The following is an 18,918-nucleotide window of genomic DNA, read 5'->3' as shown; positions in this document are numbered from 1 at the left end:
CTTACTATTGTTGGCATAACCAACAAATGCACATTTTATGGCCCTTGAACCCAACTTGGTTCTATTTGGTTCGGTCTTCTTACAATAAGCAAGACAGCCCCACACCTTGAAGTAACCAATATTTGGTTTTCTTCCTCTCCATAACTCATATGGAGACATGTCATTTTTCTTCATAGGTATTCTATTAAGAATATGACATGCGGTTAAAAGTGCCTCCCCCCATAAGTTGTTGTTCAACTTGGAGTACACTATCATAGAATTGACCATTTCAAGAAATGTTCTATTCTTCCTTTCGGCTACACCATTTTGTTGTGGTGTATGTGGTGCCGAACTCTCATGAATTATACCATTTTCCTCACAAAAATGAGTAAATTCATTAGAGAAGTATTCACCTCCTCTATCACTTCTCAACACTTTTATTTTCATGTTGAGTTGATTTTCAACCTCCGCTTTGAAAATCTTAAAAGCATTAAAGGCCTCATCCTTTTGCTTTAACAAATATACATAAGTATATCTACTATAATCATCAATAAAAGTAATAAAATACCTTTTACCACCTCTAGTTAGAATTCCATTTAATTCACACAAATCACTATGAATTAAATCTAACAATTTTGAATTTCTTTCAACATTTGGAAAAGGTTTTTTAACCATCTTTGCTTTTACACAAGTTTCACATTTACCATAATTTCTTATATCACAATCAATCATACCACATTTTTTAACTCTTTTCATAGTTGAAAAACCGATATGAGCTAATCTAAGATGCCATAAAAATAAAGAATCACATTCAATCATATAAGTGGAACTAGATGCTTTATTATTGCTAATATTGAAAGTTACATCATTGGTGCACAATTTCACCATTCCCTCACAAGAATACCCCTTGCCCAAAAATACATTAGACTTGGTAAGTATGAGCTTACCGGATTCATAAACGGCCTTAATGCCGGGTTTTCCAAGTAAGTCACCACTAATCAAGTTTCTATTCATGTCGGGCACATAAAGCACATTCACCAATGTGACTTTTTTGCCGGAGGTGAAAAACACATCAATGGTACCTTTGCCTAGTACCTTTGATTTGACCTCATTGCCCATTTGGATCTCATGGTTACCCTTTGACTCTTCAAAGGTTTTGAACAATGATTTGTCATATGTGACATGAACGGTGGCACATGTATCATACCACCATCCCTTCACTTTCCCTTGCACGGAATTCACCTCACTAAGAGTAGCAATGATATCCTCCTCGATAGCATTTACTTTGGGTCCCTTAAAGTCTTTTCTATGCTTACAATCCTTAGCATAGTGTCCAAGTTTGCCACACACAAAACATGGACCTTTTCCACCTTTGAATTGGTTTGGTTTAGACTTTGGACCCAAGGTATTACCCTTTTTGGTATTTCCCTTGTTCTTATTAGGAACTTTGGAAGTTGCATTTGCTTTGGAAGTCTCATCATTAGACCCCTCCACAAGCTTATCCCTACATATCGATTCCTCCTCGATTCGAATATGTTTTTGGATTTCTTCCAAAGAGTAATCCTCATTTTTATGAAGGATTCTCTTCCTATAATTCTTCCAAGATGGTGGCAACTTTGCTACTATTGCACCAACTTGGAACGCCTCGGGAAGTTCAATTTTGAGCACTTTCAATTTATTAACAATAACTTGCAACTCATGAATTTGAGGTAAAAGAGGTTTACCATCGAGAAATTTTAAATCAAAATATTGAGAAATTAAAAATTTCTTTGTACCTTCCTCCTCGGCCTTGAATTTATTTTCAAGGTGATCCCAAATTTCTTTGGCATCTTTAGTGTTGGTGTATAGGTCATAAAGCCTATCCGAGAGTGAGTTGAGGATGTGTCCTCTACATAGAAGATTGTCATCTTCTCTCTTCTTCCTTTGTGCCTTAACCTCATTGGTATCCTTGTCGGTAGGCGCGGGTAAGGGCTCCAAGGTGGACTCAAGAATATAGGCAATCTTGAGTGTGGTTAGGAGGAACCTCACCTTGTCTTGCCACCTAGTAAAATTGGTACCATCAAAACGGTCCAATCTTACCAAGTCTTGATTCATCATCTTGATTGTTTCTCCTTCCATTGAAAACAATAAGCTTTTTGATTATTAGAAAAATATGAGATATTAATAGAAGAATAACAATAAGATGAATAAAAAGACCAAGAAAATTACAACTCTATGCAACAAAATTACAAGGACTATAGATTAAATAAACTTACAATCCCAAAGCACAAAATACAAATAAAGAGAAAGAAAAGATGAGGACAAAGATACAACTCAAAGCAAATATATACACATAAATGTAAAAGCAAAAAGAGAATATATATATAATAAAGAGATATATATATATGAATGATATATAGTAGATATATAGTATATATATATATTAGTGTATATAGAAGAGATATAATATATATATATATTGAATATATAATAAAGAGAAGAAGAGGCAGAAAATAAATAAGAAAAAGAAGATGAAGAAGAACTCAAGTAAGCAATGGGGGATCACCAAAGGCTTGAACAAGGTTTAAACACCTTTGTCCAAAAAGCTTATTTCCCCCTATAAAAAACACTTAGGGAACAGAATGGAAATGCTTTTGGGAATAAACAAGCCTCTCAATATTTTCTAGCTTAGTGTTTAGAAGATAGAAAATTGTTGTTGTCTACAAGTGAACCAAAGCCCTCTATTTATAGTGTTTTGAGGATCACATTTGAAAATCAAATTCCTTCATCACATGGCTGTTACCAACACATTAATTTGTGTTTAATGGGATAAAAACGTTGGACAAGAGAGCTGGAACATGCTCAATTAATTTGTATACGTTTATGAACATTTTCAAAAATCTGGTTCCAGATGTTCGAAAACAACCATAAAACAACATACAAACAACTGTTTCCTGAGAACTCAAAATGTAACTCCTCTCCGAGTTAAATCATTTCCCAACGTCCCAATACCCATTTAAATGATATAATTGAGTATTGTAACAGTTTCTAACAGCTAGAAACTTATCCCATTAATTCCATAACTCTCATATGTAACAACTCACATAATTACATATTTATCAATTTTTGATTCTTAGGTTACAAACTATTTCAGATTTGTAACTCCTCACTTTGTTACAATTTATGTGTATTATTATACTATAATGATATAATATAACCTCCAACACATAATATATATTAATCTCATATTAATATATAATATGCCACATTTTAATCTTTATTATATATTTGTTAAATAACAAATATATAACAATATCATATAATTTATATGATTATTTAAAAAATATAAAGTTCAAACTAATATATATATATTGATTTAAATTTTGAATTTAATATTGTTAATGTAGATTTTTATTAACTAAATATTAGTCTTTTGTAATAGATAAATTATAGACTTAATTATATAGCAATTAATAATCTATAAAGTAATAAATAACAAGAGGGCTTTTACGAGGTTTTGAAATTAAATCTTCATAGTCCACGAGTTCATCTTATTAAGGACAAATGTATTTGAATACAAAATACAATGATATAATTTAGCAATTGTATCTCTTTTCTCTCAAGATTGGCCGTCCCCTTTTTCTCTGAATTTTGTCCCTATTTATAGATGCACAGGGTGATAGTTATTCCCTTAGAATCCAATCATTTGTAACCGCTTATGAAACATGGACATTCCCCACGTTTTATTTTGTGCACATGAGATAATATTAAAAAAACTTCCTACTCATTCTTTGTCTTTATCTATTGACGGTTATGTTGACTGTTTTAGATGGTTTTTGTCGTTTACATGTTATCTTTCTTAACCATCTTTATACAAAATATCAAGTGTTGAGTTACAATGCATCTCCCAGTCTTTCTTTGTCATTGAGAAATGTATTAGCAAGGTGGTTACTTCAACGCGTCAAAAGTGAGGTGAGTAAATGTTGAAGTTGTTTTCATTCCTTAAACATACTCACGAGTATGTGAATCAATAAGCTGCAAGCTCTTTGTTTACTCGTTCTGAACAACTTTTATTATGTATTATGTTTATCCCAAGATGGACTTGTTTGTCTTGCTGGTCTCATTAATCAATAGTTATTACTCATGTCTCGTTGTTGCCTATATGGCGGCGAGTTTGAATATTTCTATTGAATATATTTTTCGAAGCAAGTTATTTAATGTGTATTTAGTAATGCACATTTTGAGCTGGTTCATATTCTAACCTTGATACACGTGTCAATTTCTTATTGCTGGTCAAAATTTAGGTATAACAATTGCCCCTAAAAAGTGTTGTTTAAAGAAAAAAAACTTTTTAAATGTCTTCAAGGGTACAATTGTATTTTTTCATTCAAATTTTGCATGCTTTTATTTTGACGGTTCAAAACTTTGAGGCAAATCATTTCAACATTTAATGCCCTGGCTATTTCGTTCTCGTTTAGTTCCCATCCGTTAGATTTATCCTTCTCTTAATCGAATAGTTAGCACCGTTCAAATATAAATTTCAAATTTCCCTTCACTTTCGCCATTACTGCCCACAAAGCCTTTAGACTTCAAAAATCTCTCAATCAACCTCTTCTCTGAATTTGCATGCCCTCATTATCTTTCACTTTTTCTCTTCGAATTTCATCTAATAGCATCCCTCGACTTCAGAATCATCAAGACCCAGTTTCTCAAAAATTGGAGTTTCAATCGCAAAGTTCTTCGAAACCCAGAATATCTCATTAAACCAGTAAGTGACATTCCCTTTTGCTGACTTTCTTTTATATTTTCAATCTTAATATCTTGGTATGTGCTTGTAGTTTGCATTATTTATTGTTTGGGAAAACTTTATATGAATGTTCGAGTAACCTAGGGCTAGAAAATTTAAAGTTATGTGATTCGCAGGTCCTACGTCTTATTTGTGCTATGTTTTTCTAAGAATTAGGGCATTATTCTCTGTGATCATGTCCAAATTTAACCCAAAATTTACACTCCCAAAATCCTTCGAATCAGATTGTCCTCAATTTTTAGCCATAACTTTTAAGTCTCAAACCCAAAAATCTCAAACCATACTTGAAATTAATAATACAAAAATTAGGAACCACCTCATTAGGTCTAACCAGGAGGAAGCTTCTAACCATCATAGGCGATTCTTACAAGAAGTCATTGAGGTTAGATGTCGTTATTTACGAGAAGCAGCTTGACTTGAATCGTCTAATGTTTTTACCTACAATCACTGTTACTTTTTCACTAGGTGACTTGGATTTTGAAATCATGGCTCAAGAAGCTCGCAAATCCAAGACCCATAGAACCCTACTGTTACCTTCGAAAAGGAGGTACAACAAATATCGATACAAGAAGGAGCAAGAGAACATTCACGCCCGGATCTAGGGTGCCTAGAGGAAAGGTCAAGAGAAGGCAAAAAAGAAGGCAATGACCGCAAAATCATGCTTACTGTTCCTAATTCCAAACTCTTGGACTCTCTGAACTAGTACATCTAGTGTTCGTAAGTCCCTTTTAAACTTTCATTATGTTCCTTCAGCTTAGGATTGTTGGGATTCTATGCCCTAAATAAAATCCATTTCAATATAATCTTATTTGTTATCAATAGAAGATTAGAAGTCATCTATGTTTACATGTATTATTCATGTTTATAGTTTAATATACAATTTCTGTTAAATTCAGAACATATAGTTATTCACAATTACAGTAATGTCAACACAGTGGAAGGTAATTGTGATTATATGCTTCAAAAGTTTTATGTCCCATGATTCATCAGTGCACTGGATTTATATTGATGTGATAATCAACGATAAAGTTTACTTACACCTTGGATAAGTGTTATGTTCTTTCTAGGATATTGGCAAAGTATACTAGTATCGAATGTATGGAGTATACATTGGACTGGGACCGATATTGATCTTGGTAAAGATATTATAATCTTATCGTTATATCTTTCTAAGTCAATATCACTGGTTGATCCTAGATCAAAAGAGCCTTCTCTCTATCTCTATTTCGAATCCTTCTCTCTCTATCTTTCTCTTTATATTTTCGAGCCTTATAATGAAAGAGTACATGCCCACCCATAGTAAGTCAAGTACTCAATCATAGTGTGTAAGACTGTGAAGAATCCAACACCTAGAGAAGAATCGGGCTCAGATCTTGATAATACTCTGCGACAGAAAGGAACAAGGGTTAGAGATCTGAGTGGAAAGAGATATATTATTCCACTGCAATCAATGTAAGGTTTCTTAACTTTATGTGTGTTTAAATTCCATTATTTTAGATAATTCATATTTAGGATGTTAATCAACATACATGTTAGTAAATTTAGATCTTGGTAAAATAATCCCCAACAAGGATTACTCTTGTTCAAGGCTAGTCAGCTTTAACGAGAGATTATATAGGTTATGGATGCCCCATGCTCGGTAGGGTGATAGGGAAAAGGCTTTTTATTTCTCGAACATGGGAGGCTTCCTTGGTCGATCTCAAATGAGTTCGAGCCTCCCGTTTCCCATATTTTTGGACCACTCCTACTTTATAAATTTGAGTCAATCCCTTCCTTCGGATAGTTTCTTAGGAGACGACGCCAACGCTTTAATTGATGAGTTTTTTAGGACACTGTTAGGACATCAAGGTAGGATTAACCTTTCCTGTCTGCTGTACTTTTAAGTTTGCATTTAATGTGTTCCTCATGCTAGACTTTTCTTTCTTGCAGTTGAGCCTATGGATGACACGTTTGCCATGTTGGATTCATTGAACAGCCCTGGGGTTCTAGCCACAGACTTCTTAACGGTTTTGGTGAGTCCTGAAGGCCCCACTAAAGAAACAGTTGCAGAGCCAAAGGTAATTTTGATTGAAGAGGAGGAAGAGGAGGTTGCCCTGCTAGACCAGAAATGGAAGAGTAGGATTGTCGACTCCAACCCTTCAAAAAACCAAATCATTTAGGACCCCTTCACAAAGCGTTGACTCTGGGATCCCTCCTAAGGTTGATGTCTTCCTAGCCATTCCTACTATTCCTCTGACTCCTACCAACCCAGACGATGAACGCGTCCAGCTCTGGATTGCCAAGCACAATTACGCTATCGATGAGCAATCTAAAGAGGATGTTAAGGCAGAAGTTTTGAAAAAATGGCTTTAAGAGACTCAAGATGGCCCTCTTCAAGGAGAATACTCTGGCCAGGTTTGGAATTTAAATCTTGACCCAATGACCGACTGGTTTTCTAGCTTATTGAGGTCTTCATTGGTTCCTCTTGCCTCAAAAATGGTGAGTTACTTCGTTGCAGACTTGGCACAACTCCCCACAAGGACATGGGCTTGGCTCTAACCTCGGTAAGTCTGTACCTTGTAATTTATTTCTCTTTTTCCACTGTTCTTTGCTAACTGTTGTGTTAAAATTTAGAACAGATTACTGCTGAAGCCGGTTGCCTATCCAAGACTTTAATTGATCAAGGATATGTTGTTGCTAAACACGGTGGCATATGGGGAATGATCAAGAAAGTTAAGGAAGCGGGGGAGCAGAAGGAGACCCTCCATAACGACATTTTGGTGGAGAAGGCACTCAAGGAGCGGGAGCAGAAGGCTGCGGACACTGAAGGCTAGCTAAGATGAGTTAGTCAAATTTAAGGCTGACTTCTAGGGTTGTCAAGTTATGAGCCTCTCATATTCTATTTATAGGATTCCTTCTAGGGTTAGAATTTAAATTATATGGAATTAAAAAAAAATAATGGCTAAATTATCCCTTAAGTGGCCGACCATGTAATGGGCCCAACTAGTTTCAATTTTGCTATTTTTCTTTCACAAATACTATATTTTAGTTTTAAACCTTTAAATGTCAAATTTATTTATTTAATAATTATAATTAATTATCAAATAAAATTGTCATTTAACTTATTTATTAATTAGACTTTACAAAGTCTCTTGATTAACAAATAAACCCAAAAATATTTTCTTCTCAATTAAGCCCTTGCTTAGTCATAAATAAGACACAGTCTAATTTAGAATTTTAATTAGTTAATTAACACCAATTAACTGAGTCTATAAGCCAATATCATCTTAACTAGTATGGGGACCATGAGCCTATATAATCAAGCTTCTAATAAGTAAACCCGAAATTTACCAAGTAAATTTCTTAACTTATTAATTCCTCATGACTCCACTATAGATTCAGAATTGTACTCTTAATTATATAAAACGCTCTATATGTTCCAAATATAGATACACTATTAATTATCTATTGTTATAATCCAAATAATAAAAAATCCTCTATAAATGATTTACATCGAGTATGGATAAATTTACTGTTCTACCCCTATTCAAATCTCGACCCCTATCATTCGTTTGCTGACGTAATACACAGGGTGTTGAGTTTTTTCCTCCTCTCGAACCAAGGCAACACTAACCGCGTTTTCAGAGATAGCCAAATATAAGTACAAGTCTTGTCCGTGCACCCGTTTAGACAAGACAGGCGGCTTGGCCATATGTTCTTTCAATTTCCTAACGCTTCTTTACATTCCTTGGTCCATTCAAATTTTTGAATTTTCTTTAAAATGTTAAAGAACAGGACACACTTATCAGTGTATTTGGAGATGAATTGACTTAAGGTAGCTATTTTTTATGTCAAGTGGAGAAGGCATGTCTATCAAGGCCTATATCTTCTCAGTATTTGCTTCTATCCCTCGTTGGTTTACTATGAATCCTAAGAATTTTTCTAACTTAACACCGAAAGTGCATTTTTTGAGATTGAGCTTCATCCCGTATTTCCTCACCACTTTAAAACACTCCTTGAGATCATGTGAATGATTTTTGTTAGTTTTGGACTTAACCTGCATATTGTCTACATAAACTTTCATGTTCCTTTCCATTAAATTTTTGAACATTCAGTTAACCATGTGCTGATATGTGGCTCCCGCGATTTTTAGCTCGAAAAGTATGACTAGGTAACAATACACCTCTTTGTCCATGCAAAAGCTAGTACACTCTTAGTCCGTGTATCTTTTTATTTTTTATTTTTGAAAATATTTTTACTTTTTTAATTAAAAATTAAAAAATTAATTAAAAAAGTATTACAAGCACAATTTTTTTTTAAAAAAAAAATTATTAATTTTGCTTCACCAACTCACTCTTCTTTGCCATTGGATTTGGGGGTGTGAGAGACAAAAGAGGCGGCAACAACAACACTCAACAGACCACCAAAAATGGGAGGCTTCAACAACTTGTTTCACACATTCTCATTGCTTACGAGGACACAAAGAAATTCTCTTCGCTCCATATCATCATCATCATCGTCTAGATCATTTTGTACTGACAATGGTGCTGATGGCCTTCAGAACTCTAGGGTTAAAATCTTCGACCGGGACCTCAAACGCAAACAAGTAATACACATCTTATGTCAATTTTTCTCATTGTATTCTTAATATTTATCAAAAAAATTATGACTTTACAGCGTGATCGAGCTACATGGTTGATGGGTCAGACTCAAAATGACTCCTTTGTAGATGCTGTTGTTGAGAATGTATTGGATCGTTTGGAGGTACTGTTAAAAGCTTCCTTTATTGAATTTGAGACTGATATCTTTCTTGTTTTGGATTGACATTGTTGAGTTGTCATTCATTTGGGTTCACAGGACTGCAAAAAATTATTTCCTACTACATTATGCTTAGGGGGTTCAATACTGCCTATCAGGCGTTTGTTACGTGGCCGAGGTGAGAAATTAGCTTTGTATTCTTAAAATGTGAACAAAAGTACTATAGGTCTCTATTAATTGTCTTAATGTTTCAATTCAAGTGACAATCAAGGTTGAGAATTAAAAAATACATGTAGTATTTTGTATTAGCAGATGGAAGAATGTCAGATTAGTCAAAGTTATTATCTTTACCATGATAATTTGTCAAGATATGCTGTATTGAACCTTTCGAAATTAGCTCTCGCCAGTATGGATTCATAATATTTTTGTTTTTTTAGGTGGAATTGAGAAGCTTATTATGATGGATACATCGTATGACATGGTGAAATTGTGTAAAGATGCTGAGCTTGATGATGCACATAATGAAAAGATTGAGACCTCCTTCATTGTTGGTGATGAGGAATTTTTACCTGTTAAAGAAAAGTAGGCTTAAAAGTTTAAGAATATTTTTGTGAGGAATTTTTTATTGTCAATTGTCAATGGCAACTTTCTAATTGTATTTTGTAAAGCTCTCTAGATCTTGTAATAAGTTGCTTGGGCCTTCATTGGACTAATGATCTTCCAGGAGCTATGATACAGGTATTTACTTCTTTATATTTGTAAGCAGTTAGAATTTATGGTGTTAATTTTATTTTTCATTTTTGAATCCCGTTACAAGAACAGATATTTTGTGGATGCATTTTAAATTTTGGTAGAAACGAAAGTCAGAGGTTCTTGCTTATCTTTATGCTGCGAATAACTATAAAACATAAAGGAGAATTTTGAATATTGTTAGTGTACTTAAATTACTTGTACTTGTAATTTTCCCTTTATAAGAAATTTCTATAATTGGTTGAACTTAATTAACATGCAGTGCAAATTATTATGGAAGCTCCATGACACATGATTATATTTTACAGAGTAGATTGGCTTTGAAGCCTGATGGCCTATTTTTGGGAGCTATTCTTGGAGGAGAAACCTTAAAGTCGGGCATTCTTGAATCATTAGATGACTATCTATTTCTGTAATGGTTAGATTACCAAGAAATATAATTAAGTATCGATTTTAATATTTTATTTGCTTTTTCTCTATGGCCAGGGAGCTGAGAATTGCTTGCACAGTGGCACAAATGGAGCGTGAAGGGGGCATCAGTCCAAGAATTTCACCTTTGGCACAAGTATAAAGTTTGTCGCATAACTTGTCTCAATTTTCTCACAGAATATGATGGCAACAAAACCCTTTTATCTAAGCCCTATCAAATTGGCTCTTTCTTGGTTTTCAAAGTATAAACTATAGTTTATTATTTTAGATGTTTTTCTTATATCTCTACTTTATTATTTATTTCTATTAATGCTATTTTCAGTTGCAGTCAAATAGTTTTACTGAAAAAATGAATGTTTTGATGATGAAAGTTGGATTTTATTAGAGTATCCTTTCTCCTTCATCTAATGGTCTCTAGATTGATCTTACACTACAACTTGCTGTCAATGATGGATTCATTTGGTGATACATTGTATTTAAATATGTAGTGCATGACCGAATACGAATCAACCTAAAGTTTCTTAAACCAATCTGTGGATGTAACTTTTTGTTGTGGTTGCATTCCAAGAATTTATTTATTTGTTGTTCTTGACATGTTTGTATTAATAAGGCTGTTAAAATGTCAGTTTTTTTTCCTTCTTTTGAAAGGTAAATGAACTTGTTTCTTTCCTTTTTGGTTGAGTGATGCATTGATCTACTGAATGCAAAATAGTTTTTTGTATGAACATTCGGCGATTGGTTATTGAGTCCCCTAAATGGTTGTTTTGTTTAGGTGCGAGATGCTGGAAATCTTTTGACCAGAGCAGGTTTTACTCTTCCAGGTGTTGATGTCGATGAATATGTAGTTAAATATGAAAGTGGTGAGAATTCCTAATTTCTGATCTTTCCACATAATTATGCAGTATTTGCTTGCTAGATGATTTATGTCATCTAATATTAGTAAAACTGTAAAGTAGAAATTGTTTTACAATGTTGATGCATCAATCACCTATGTTGTATGTATTGAGATTTAGTTAGAATTCAGGGATAGGTAAGAAATTGATGATTTTAAAACTTAAGTAATTGGTGAAAATAGACCACCTTTTCTTTAAGGAAAAAAAAAACAAAAAACAAGATGGGTATCTTAAATGGTGTGGTTTTCTCCCACAAGGTTCGAGGTTCGAGTTTCTCTATGGCATCTACATAGCAATCAATAGCTATAGTTTTCTGGTCCTCAAATATTTTAGAATTATGTTGGAGGAGCCTAGATTCAAAAAAAGGAAAATATAACTATTTTTTATTTTGTAAGCTAAGGCTCCAGATATGGTGTCGAGAATTTTGTGACGTAGTGTCAAGTGTGTCTCGAAAATCATTCTACAAAGAATTATTTTTGTTTTGAGCAAATTTTACTAAGAATTGTTGAAAAGAAAAGAATATTGTGTAAAATGATTAAATAAAAATGCTATTTTGAAAACACTTCTTATAACTACTAATTTTTTAAAGCTCATGCTGAATAATATACTATACTACACTATACTCTTACTTGAAATTACCTGATTAGATACTTACTTACCTTTTCTGCCATTGTCACAGCTCTTGAGCTAATAGAACATTTGCGTACAATGGGAGAAACTAATGCTCTTGTACAAAGAAACAAGGTTAAACTCAGCATATATTTCTTTTGAATAAGCTAATATTGTAGAAACATGATTTAAAAAAGTTAATGGGATTCTTAGTTAAGCAGCTTCTGAAGAGAGAAACAGCCCTTGCAACTGCAGCTATTTACGAGTCGATGTTTGGTGCAGAAGATGGCTCGGTCCCGGCTACTTATCAGGTAGAGCAAGAAAAATTTTCTCTCAAGATGATTCTTCTCTTTTTTTAGAGAAAAACTCCAATTTATGCTCTCTTTCTTGTGGTTTTGCAGGTGATTTACATGACAGGGTGGAAGGAGCATGAATCTCAACCAAGGGCCAAAAGGAGGGGTTCTGCCACTGTATCTTTCAATGACATTAAGAAGCAGTTTGGAAATACTTGAAGTTGATTTGTATGTGCAAATTTGAAATGTGTTCATTTCTTTTCTTTCTTAAATAACAAGAACTAAAATAAAATAAAGTAGAATAGAGCATTGATGCTGAATTTAATTATTCTGTGCAATTTTGTTATTGCTTTGTAATCTTTACAAAACAATGCTATGTATATCATATTCAAATTGATGTAGTGACAATAAAGATCCATGTTTAATATTTTTTGGGTTATTAGTAAAGAATTACAACAATTTTTACAACTTTGTTCTGTTGATTGAAATTACTGATTCTGCTCTTAATCATCACAAAAACACTATAGTACATGTATATGGAAAATTGTCTAACCAGAATATGAGATTGGATTAGGAGGAGCAGGAATGTCTATAATGCCTTCCAACATAAGACAAACTTTCTTCATGGTAGGTCTCAAAGTTGAATTCTCTTGAATGCACCAAAGTCCCAACTTAACCATTTTCTCCACTTCACTCATCTCTACACGATCATCTTCATCATCATCTTCTTTTACCAGTCTTTCTAGTTGACCATACATGAAACACTCATAAACCCAATTGGCAAGAACAACTTTTTCTTCGGGAACATCCATTTGCATACTCCTTCTACAGCAAACAATCTCCAAAACCATGATTCCAAAGCTATAAACATCTGCTTTCACTGTTATCGCCATATTTCGATGCCATTCAGGTGCCAGATACCCTCTTGTTCCTCTCAAACCAGTATAAGTTCTGGTTTGATCAGGCATAAGTAGTTTAGCCAGCCCGAAATCTGCTATCTTCGCCGAGTTTTGATCGTCCATTAGTATGTTTTCGGGTTTGATATCACAGTGGATTATCTGAGTTTCACATTCTTCATGTAAGTAAACTATACCTTTAGCTATATCTAATGCTATTCCAATTCTTTCTTCCCAATTAGGCTTTCTTGTCTTGGAATTAAAGAGAAAGTCAGCTAAAGAACCATTTTTCATGTACTCATAAACCAGCAGCCTGTTTGATCCTTCATGACAGTAACCATGGAGTTTGACCAAGTTTCTGTGATGGGTTTTTCCTATTACTGTCATTTCATTTCTGAACTCTCGTTCTCCGTCCGCGATTACTCTCTCTAGTCTCTTAATAGCCACAACTTTACTAGTCCTCCAACTGTTTGATGTAATCACTCCTTTGAAAACTGTTCCGAATGCGCCTCTTCCCACTTGATCTTTGAAACCATTTGTGGCCTTTTCTAGCTCACCAAACGTGTATGGTCTAAGAGAGACATCATCAAGAAACTTATCATGATCTAGATTCCCAATCCTTTGGTAATACAAAGTACGGAATCTGTAGATAAGAACACCCGAAATTACTAAGCCAATGATTCCCAAACTCGAAACTACCATGCCAGTAATAAAGATTCCACTTTTAACTGCTTGTTGATGATGATCATTGGCTCTATCCTTGCCACTAAAACTTGTTGTACGGACTTTGATAATGGTTGTAAGGAGGTCTTCTCTCCTGATTCTTGAATATCTCAATGGTGTTGTTAGTTTAACACACCTATTGTTGTTTTTTCGGAACAGAACAGCTTGGCAATTACAGTCCTTTAAGCATTCATCTTTGCAAGCTGACTTGTTGATCGCTGTATTAGCAGAATACGAGTCATCATTGCTCCACACAATCCCATCAAGCTCAACAAAAGAAAAATGGGAATCTTCATCATGATTATGATGATCATTTTGGCTCTGAGCAATGCAATCTATGCTTGTATTTCTCTGGCAGCCTAAGTTTCTACTTTGCTTATCGACAAAATCAAAGCCCGGTGGGCATGCACAATCTTGTTCTCCATCTTGATCTGTAAGAACACAATAGGAATTCAAGCCACATAGTCCAATTGGGGCACACTTGTTTCCAACCGAAGCCCACTTGACACCCCAACCACTGTTTGTATCAACTGAACTATGAGAATACAATCTTAGTATTCCATCTACATCTAGCTTCAACCGATACAAAACTTGCTCATTGAAAGTTTTCCCATCACCAAAAATCGTTTGTGTATTTTGATCAGTGGCATTGAGAAGGTAAAGATGACCATCAAGATCAAGATTAAGACTCACATTGTTACCTGTTTTATTGTTGATGTTACTTTCCCAATAACTAAAAAAGGGTCTGCTTGGACTTGCTGCAGGGTATTGGACCAATTTCCCATCTCCTTGCATAGCAAGCCGGAACCTTTTATCAGCTGAAACGAGTTGATTTCCTGGAAGCAGAGGCTGTCCTGGCAAAAGGGTATCTGCTTGATGATCGAAACTCTGCCATGCGATCGTCGAATCCAAGTTGTAGAGAACAAAATTGCCCGAATCGAGCATGGAAGCTGTTGCTGCAGGCTGAGAGGAATTGGCAATGATGGCTTTTACTACACCTTTCTTATCTTGCAAGACAATCGAACCATTATCGCTGAAAAGCAGTGTAACATCATGGGACAATGGGGGATCATCCGGGTTCGCTGTCCATACAACTGTCTTCTGATTCAGTTTTTCATACCAGATTCCAACTGCAAAACCATTGCTTTGTGTTTTGTAGAAGCCAAATGCAAAGAGGCCAGAACTTGATAACCAATGTGAATTATTGGTATTGGGAGAGAGAGAAGAGCCTAGGCTGATCTTTTCTTGAGCTGTTGATATAGAGAACTTAGCAGTAATCAGAAGCAGCATCAAAAAATAGATTGAAGCCATTAATTTTCTGAGTTCTTCTACAGCTTTAAAAACCAACGTGTTATAAACTATGAAGATCTTGTTCAAGGTTTTGAACTTTTGGTGAAAGAAAATTTCTGTTCCATAAACAATACTTATGCATAATCATTACAATTCTTTGGTTTGATTAGACTTGGTCAAGATAAGAACTCTAATCTACACAAAGCTCATAATGTACAGGTCTAGTTTTATAGTTTTGACTTTGAGGCTGAGTTACAAGGAATCAACATTCCTTTCAGTTTTAAATAATAATAATAATGACAATGACAAGATAGTTTCATTTTCAAAAAAAGAGTTGACCAAAATAAATCAGAAAACTAAGTTTGTTGCAGTTTGTAAGAGAAACGATTAACAAGTGATCAAATCTTATTGTTTAGTTTGAAAATAATAGTATTATTTTTGCAATTATGACTGACAAGATACAAAATTAATAAGAGATTATAATTTATTTTTTCTATTTTTTTATTGTATGTTTATGAAATAAAAGGACCATTGACTCAACTTTAGTCAACTTTAGAAATAGGGGAAAAAATAATGAGTTTTTGCTTAAAGAATGCCAAGAGTTTGAGCCTTCAACAACGGCATTGCCATTGCCTATAATGTTGACTATCTATCATCTATCTATACTCAAATCATTTTCAATAAATTACAAATTTTTTATTCGTAGTCTACTCAAAATGATAGAGTTATTTTTCAGTCAAAATTGGACAACAAACACTTCTAAAATATATTAAGCTCATACCACTTTGTCACATTATTTTTGAAACCACAAAAGAAAAAGATATGTTGCCTCTATTATATGCCAATTATTGAAAATAAAAATAAAAAATTGGTGATCCAATCTATATAGATATCTTATACTTTGATAAGAAAGTACAAACACCAATAACAAAATAAAATGACAAGTAGCCCTAATGTTGAAACCAAGGGAACACACTATAGCAGCAGTGACAACTTTGAAAATAAGATAACAACTTCATAAAGATTGCACTAATACACAGTAATTAATACTAAGCAGAATTAATCAACTTTCTTAACACCACCCCTCAATCGAGAGGGTGAGTGTTTCACACCAAGTTTGGAAACTAAATAGTGAAATCTGGAATGAGAAAGAGACTTAGTCATGCAGTCTGCAAATGGATTTGTTGAAAGAATGTATCTGACTTTTAGAGACTTATTCAGAACCTTGTCTCTAACAGAGTGTATATCTAACTCTATATGCTTGGTACAGGTATGGTACACTGGATTTGAGGCCAGGGCACTAGCACTTATATTATCACACCAAGTGACAGGAGGAGCTGTAGGAACATGGAACTTAATTTTATTGAGCAGGGATTCAACCCAGGATATTTTAGCACTGACATGAGCAAGTGCCCTCTATTAGAATTCTATGCTGGATCTTGATACCATTACTTGTTTTTTGGAGGACCAAGATACAAGGGACTCTCCAAGGTAAACACAGTAGCATCCTACAGATCTTCTGTCATCGACATTACTTGCCCAATCTGCATTAGAAAAGCCATTGAGATTGAGTCTATCACCGTAGCAGAGATGGAGTCCTTGAGTACCAGTTCCTTTAAGGTATCAACATAGCTGATATCAGGTCTGGTGTGATTTAAGTATTGCAGGGCTCCAATAAGAATTCTATAGACTGTAGGATTTTCCGTCAGTTTGCCGTCAGAGAGAGACAGAGATTTGCATGTTGCTATGGGAGTTGGACAAGGTTTTAGGTGTTGCATATTATTCTTCTCTAGCAGAATTTCAATGTATTTTGTTTGAGTAAGATACAAACCAGTTTCATTTCTTGCAACCTCAATGCCAAGAAATAAATGAAGTGCCCCAAGATCTTTGAGAATGAAGAACTTGTTAAGATTTTCAACAAACTTGTTGAGATTAACATTCTTGGTCTCTGTGACAATGATGTCATCAACATAGATCAAAACAAGAATGATGACACCATTGTTGATTTAAAAAAATTGAAGTATTAGCTTTGGAGTTCTTGAAATTCTATTTCAGCAGGGTGTTTTTCAACTTGTCAAACCAAGCTCTTGGAGCCTTTTTGAGTCCATACAAGGACTTGTGTAGCTTGCACACATGATCAGCCTTTGTAGGATCTTCAAAGCTTTCTGGTTGACACATGTACACATCTTTTTCAAGATGCTCATTCAAGAAGGCAATGTTTATGTTAAGTAGTCTAATGTCCCAGTTTCTTGAAACAATAATACTCAAGACAATTCTTACCGCAAAAGCTTTAATAATTGAACTAAAGGTTTCTCCATGATCTAAACCTGCTCTTTGATGAAATTTCTTAGCTACCAACCTTGACTTGTACCTCTAGAAGGATCCATTTACATTTCTTTTTATGATGTGAACCTATTTTCATCCAATTAGATTGTTGGCTTATGACTTGGGAACTAAAATCCAAGTTTTGTTCTTTTTGAGAGCTATGATCTCATCATTCATGGGTATATTCCACCCCTTGTGCTGAAGGGCTTCAGTCACACTTCTTGGTTCCTCAGATGTCGGCACCCATTTAGCTTGATTGCGGTAGGTTTTGGGCTTGAATATACCAACTTTTTGTTAGGGTTTATGCCTTGAAAAGCTTGTAAAGATATTTTTGATTATTAATAAGAGTTGGACATTTTGATATATGCATGAATGTTAAATTATTAATATTTAATATTGAATAATTTATATATAAATATCTAAAATTTCTTATTCATATATGAGGTTGTGACTTGTATTGTACGGAGAATTAAGATCACTTAACCATGAATAAAATAGTCAGCAACATATTAAAGTTTAGAAATCTTTAATCAATGGTTGCTAGTACGGTTCACCGATTCCCATTATTCGGTGCAAGTAATCTTGATTCGAATTACTGATGTAGCATGATATTTAAGTGAAAGTGTTGTATATAATAGACATTATATATGACAAGGACCGATATAAATAAAGTTGTCTTTATCTAACATGACATTTACTATAAAGACTTAATTCATATCATAACGATTATCAATAATAGATCAGCTAAACCCTGAGTAATCATGAGCTCTTGTTCATGTTATTAGTTTCTTTATTTCACTCGTTAAAGTTTCTCAAAGAAGATAATTTTTACAACTTCTATTTTGGGAATCTAATAATGTGGATGGCTGAGAACATGACCTAAATTATAGAATCTTGACTTTCCTAACAGATCCAATGTTGGGTCCCTTTAAGTATTAATTCTAGACCTGAAAAGTTGTGCACAAATTTAGATGAGATCTAAAGTGTACATCCACTAGTGAAGTAATAGTACTAAAGGATAAATAAGTAATTAGAAGGGTAAAATGGTAATTTGACTAAAACTAATTATAAACCAACACATGGAGGGTTAATCACTGAAATTGATTTTGTCAATGGACAATGCACTAAAACTCAGTAAATATAATTCTATAATTACTAAGAGTTCAATTCTATATTTATAGTGGAGTAATCATGGAATTAATATTAAC

At 34.1% G+C, this 18,918-nt stretch overlaps 2 protein-coding genes across 3 annotated transcripts; one reads left to right on the top strand and one right to left on the bottom strand.

Annotated features, from left to right (window-relative positions):
- Positions 1-9,086: 9,086 nt before the first annotated feature.
- On the top strand, positions 9,087-12,903 carry LOC115713085 (putative methyltransferase At1g22800, mitochondrial). 2 transcript variants are annotated; one of them, XR_009684803.1, is made up of 11 exons: positions 9,087-9,350; positions 9,422-9,508; positions 9,602-9,680; positions 9,940-10,084; positions 10,171-10,240; positions 10,561-10,625; positions 10,739-10,817; positions 11,454-11,541; positions 12,254-12,318; positions 12,397-12,494; positions 12,585-12,644. XR_009684803.1 is itself a non-coding variant. In XM_030641571.2 (11 exons), the coding sequence occupies exons 1-11, from the start codon at positions 9,174-9,176 to the stop codon at positions 12,693-12,695; spliced, it is 1,056 nt and encodes a 351-aa protein (XP_030497431.2). In that variant the 5' UTR covers positions 9,091-9,173; the 3' UTR covers positions 12,696-12,903. The 2 variants fall into 2 exon arrangements, 1 of the variants encoding a protein (XP_030497431.2); XM_030641571.2 differs by having other exon boundaries at positions 9,091-9,350; positions 12,405-12,494; positions 12,585-12,903.
- On the bottom strand, positions 12,874-15,562 carry LOC115713077 (G-type lectin S-receptor-like serine/threonine-protein kinase LECRK3). Its single transcript, XM_030641565.2, has one exon. It carries the CDS (start codon positions 15,404-15,406, stop codon positions 13,025-13,027), a length of 2,382 nt encoding a protein of 793 aa, XP_030497425.2. The 5' UTR covers positions 15,407-15,562; the 3' UTR covers positions 12,874-13,024.
- Positions 15,563-18,918: the final 3,356 nt, after the last annotated feature.

This window comes from Cannabis sativa, chromosome X (genome assembly GCF_029168945.1).
Source record: "Cannabis sativa cultivar Pink pepper isolate KNU-18-1 chromosome X, ASM2916894v1, whole genome shotgun sequence".
NCBI classification, from domain to species: Eukaryota; Viridiplantae; Streptophyta; class Magnoliopsida; order Rosales; family Cannabaceae; genus Cannabis; species Cannabis sativa.
The sequence above is the reverse complement of the archived record's forward strand: the minus strand, read 5'-3'. Positions and strand labels throughout refer to the sequence as shown.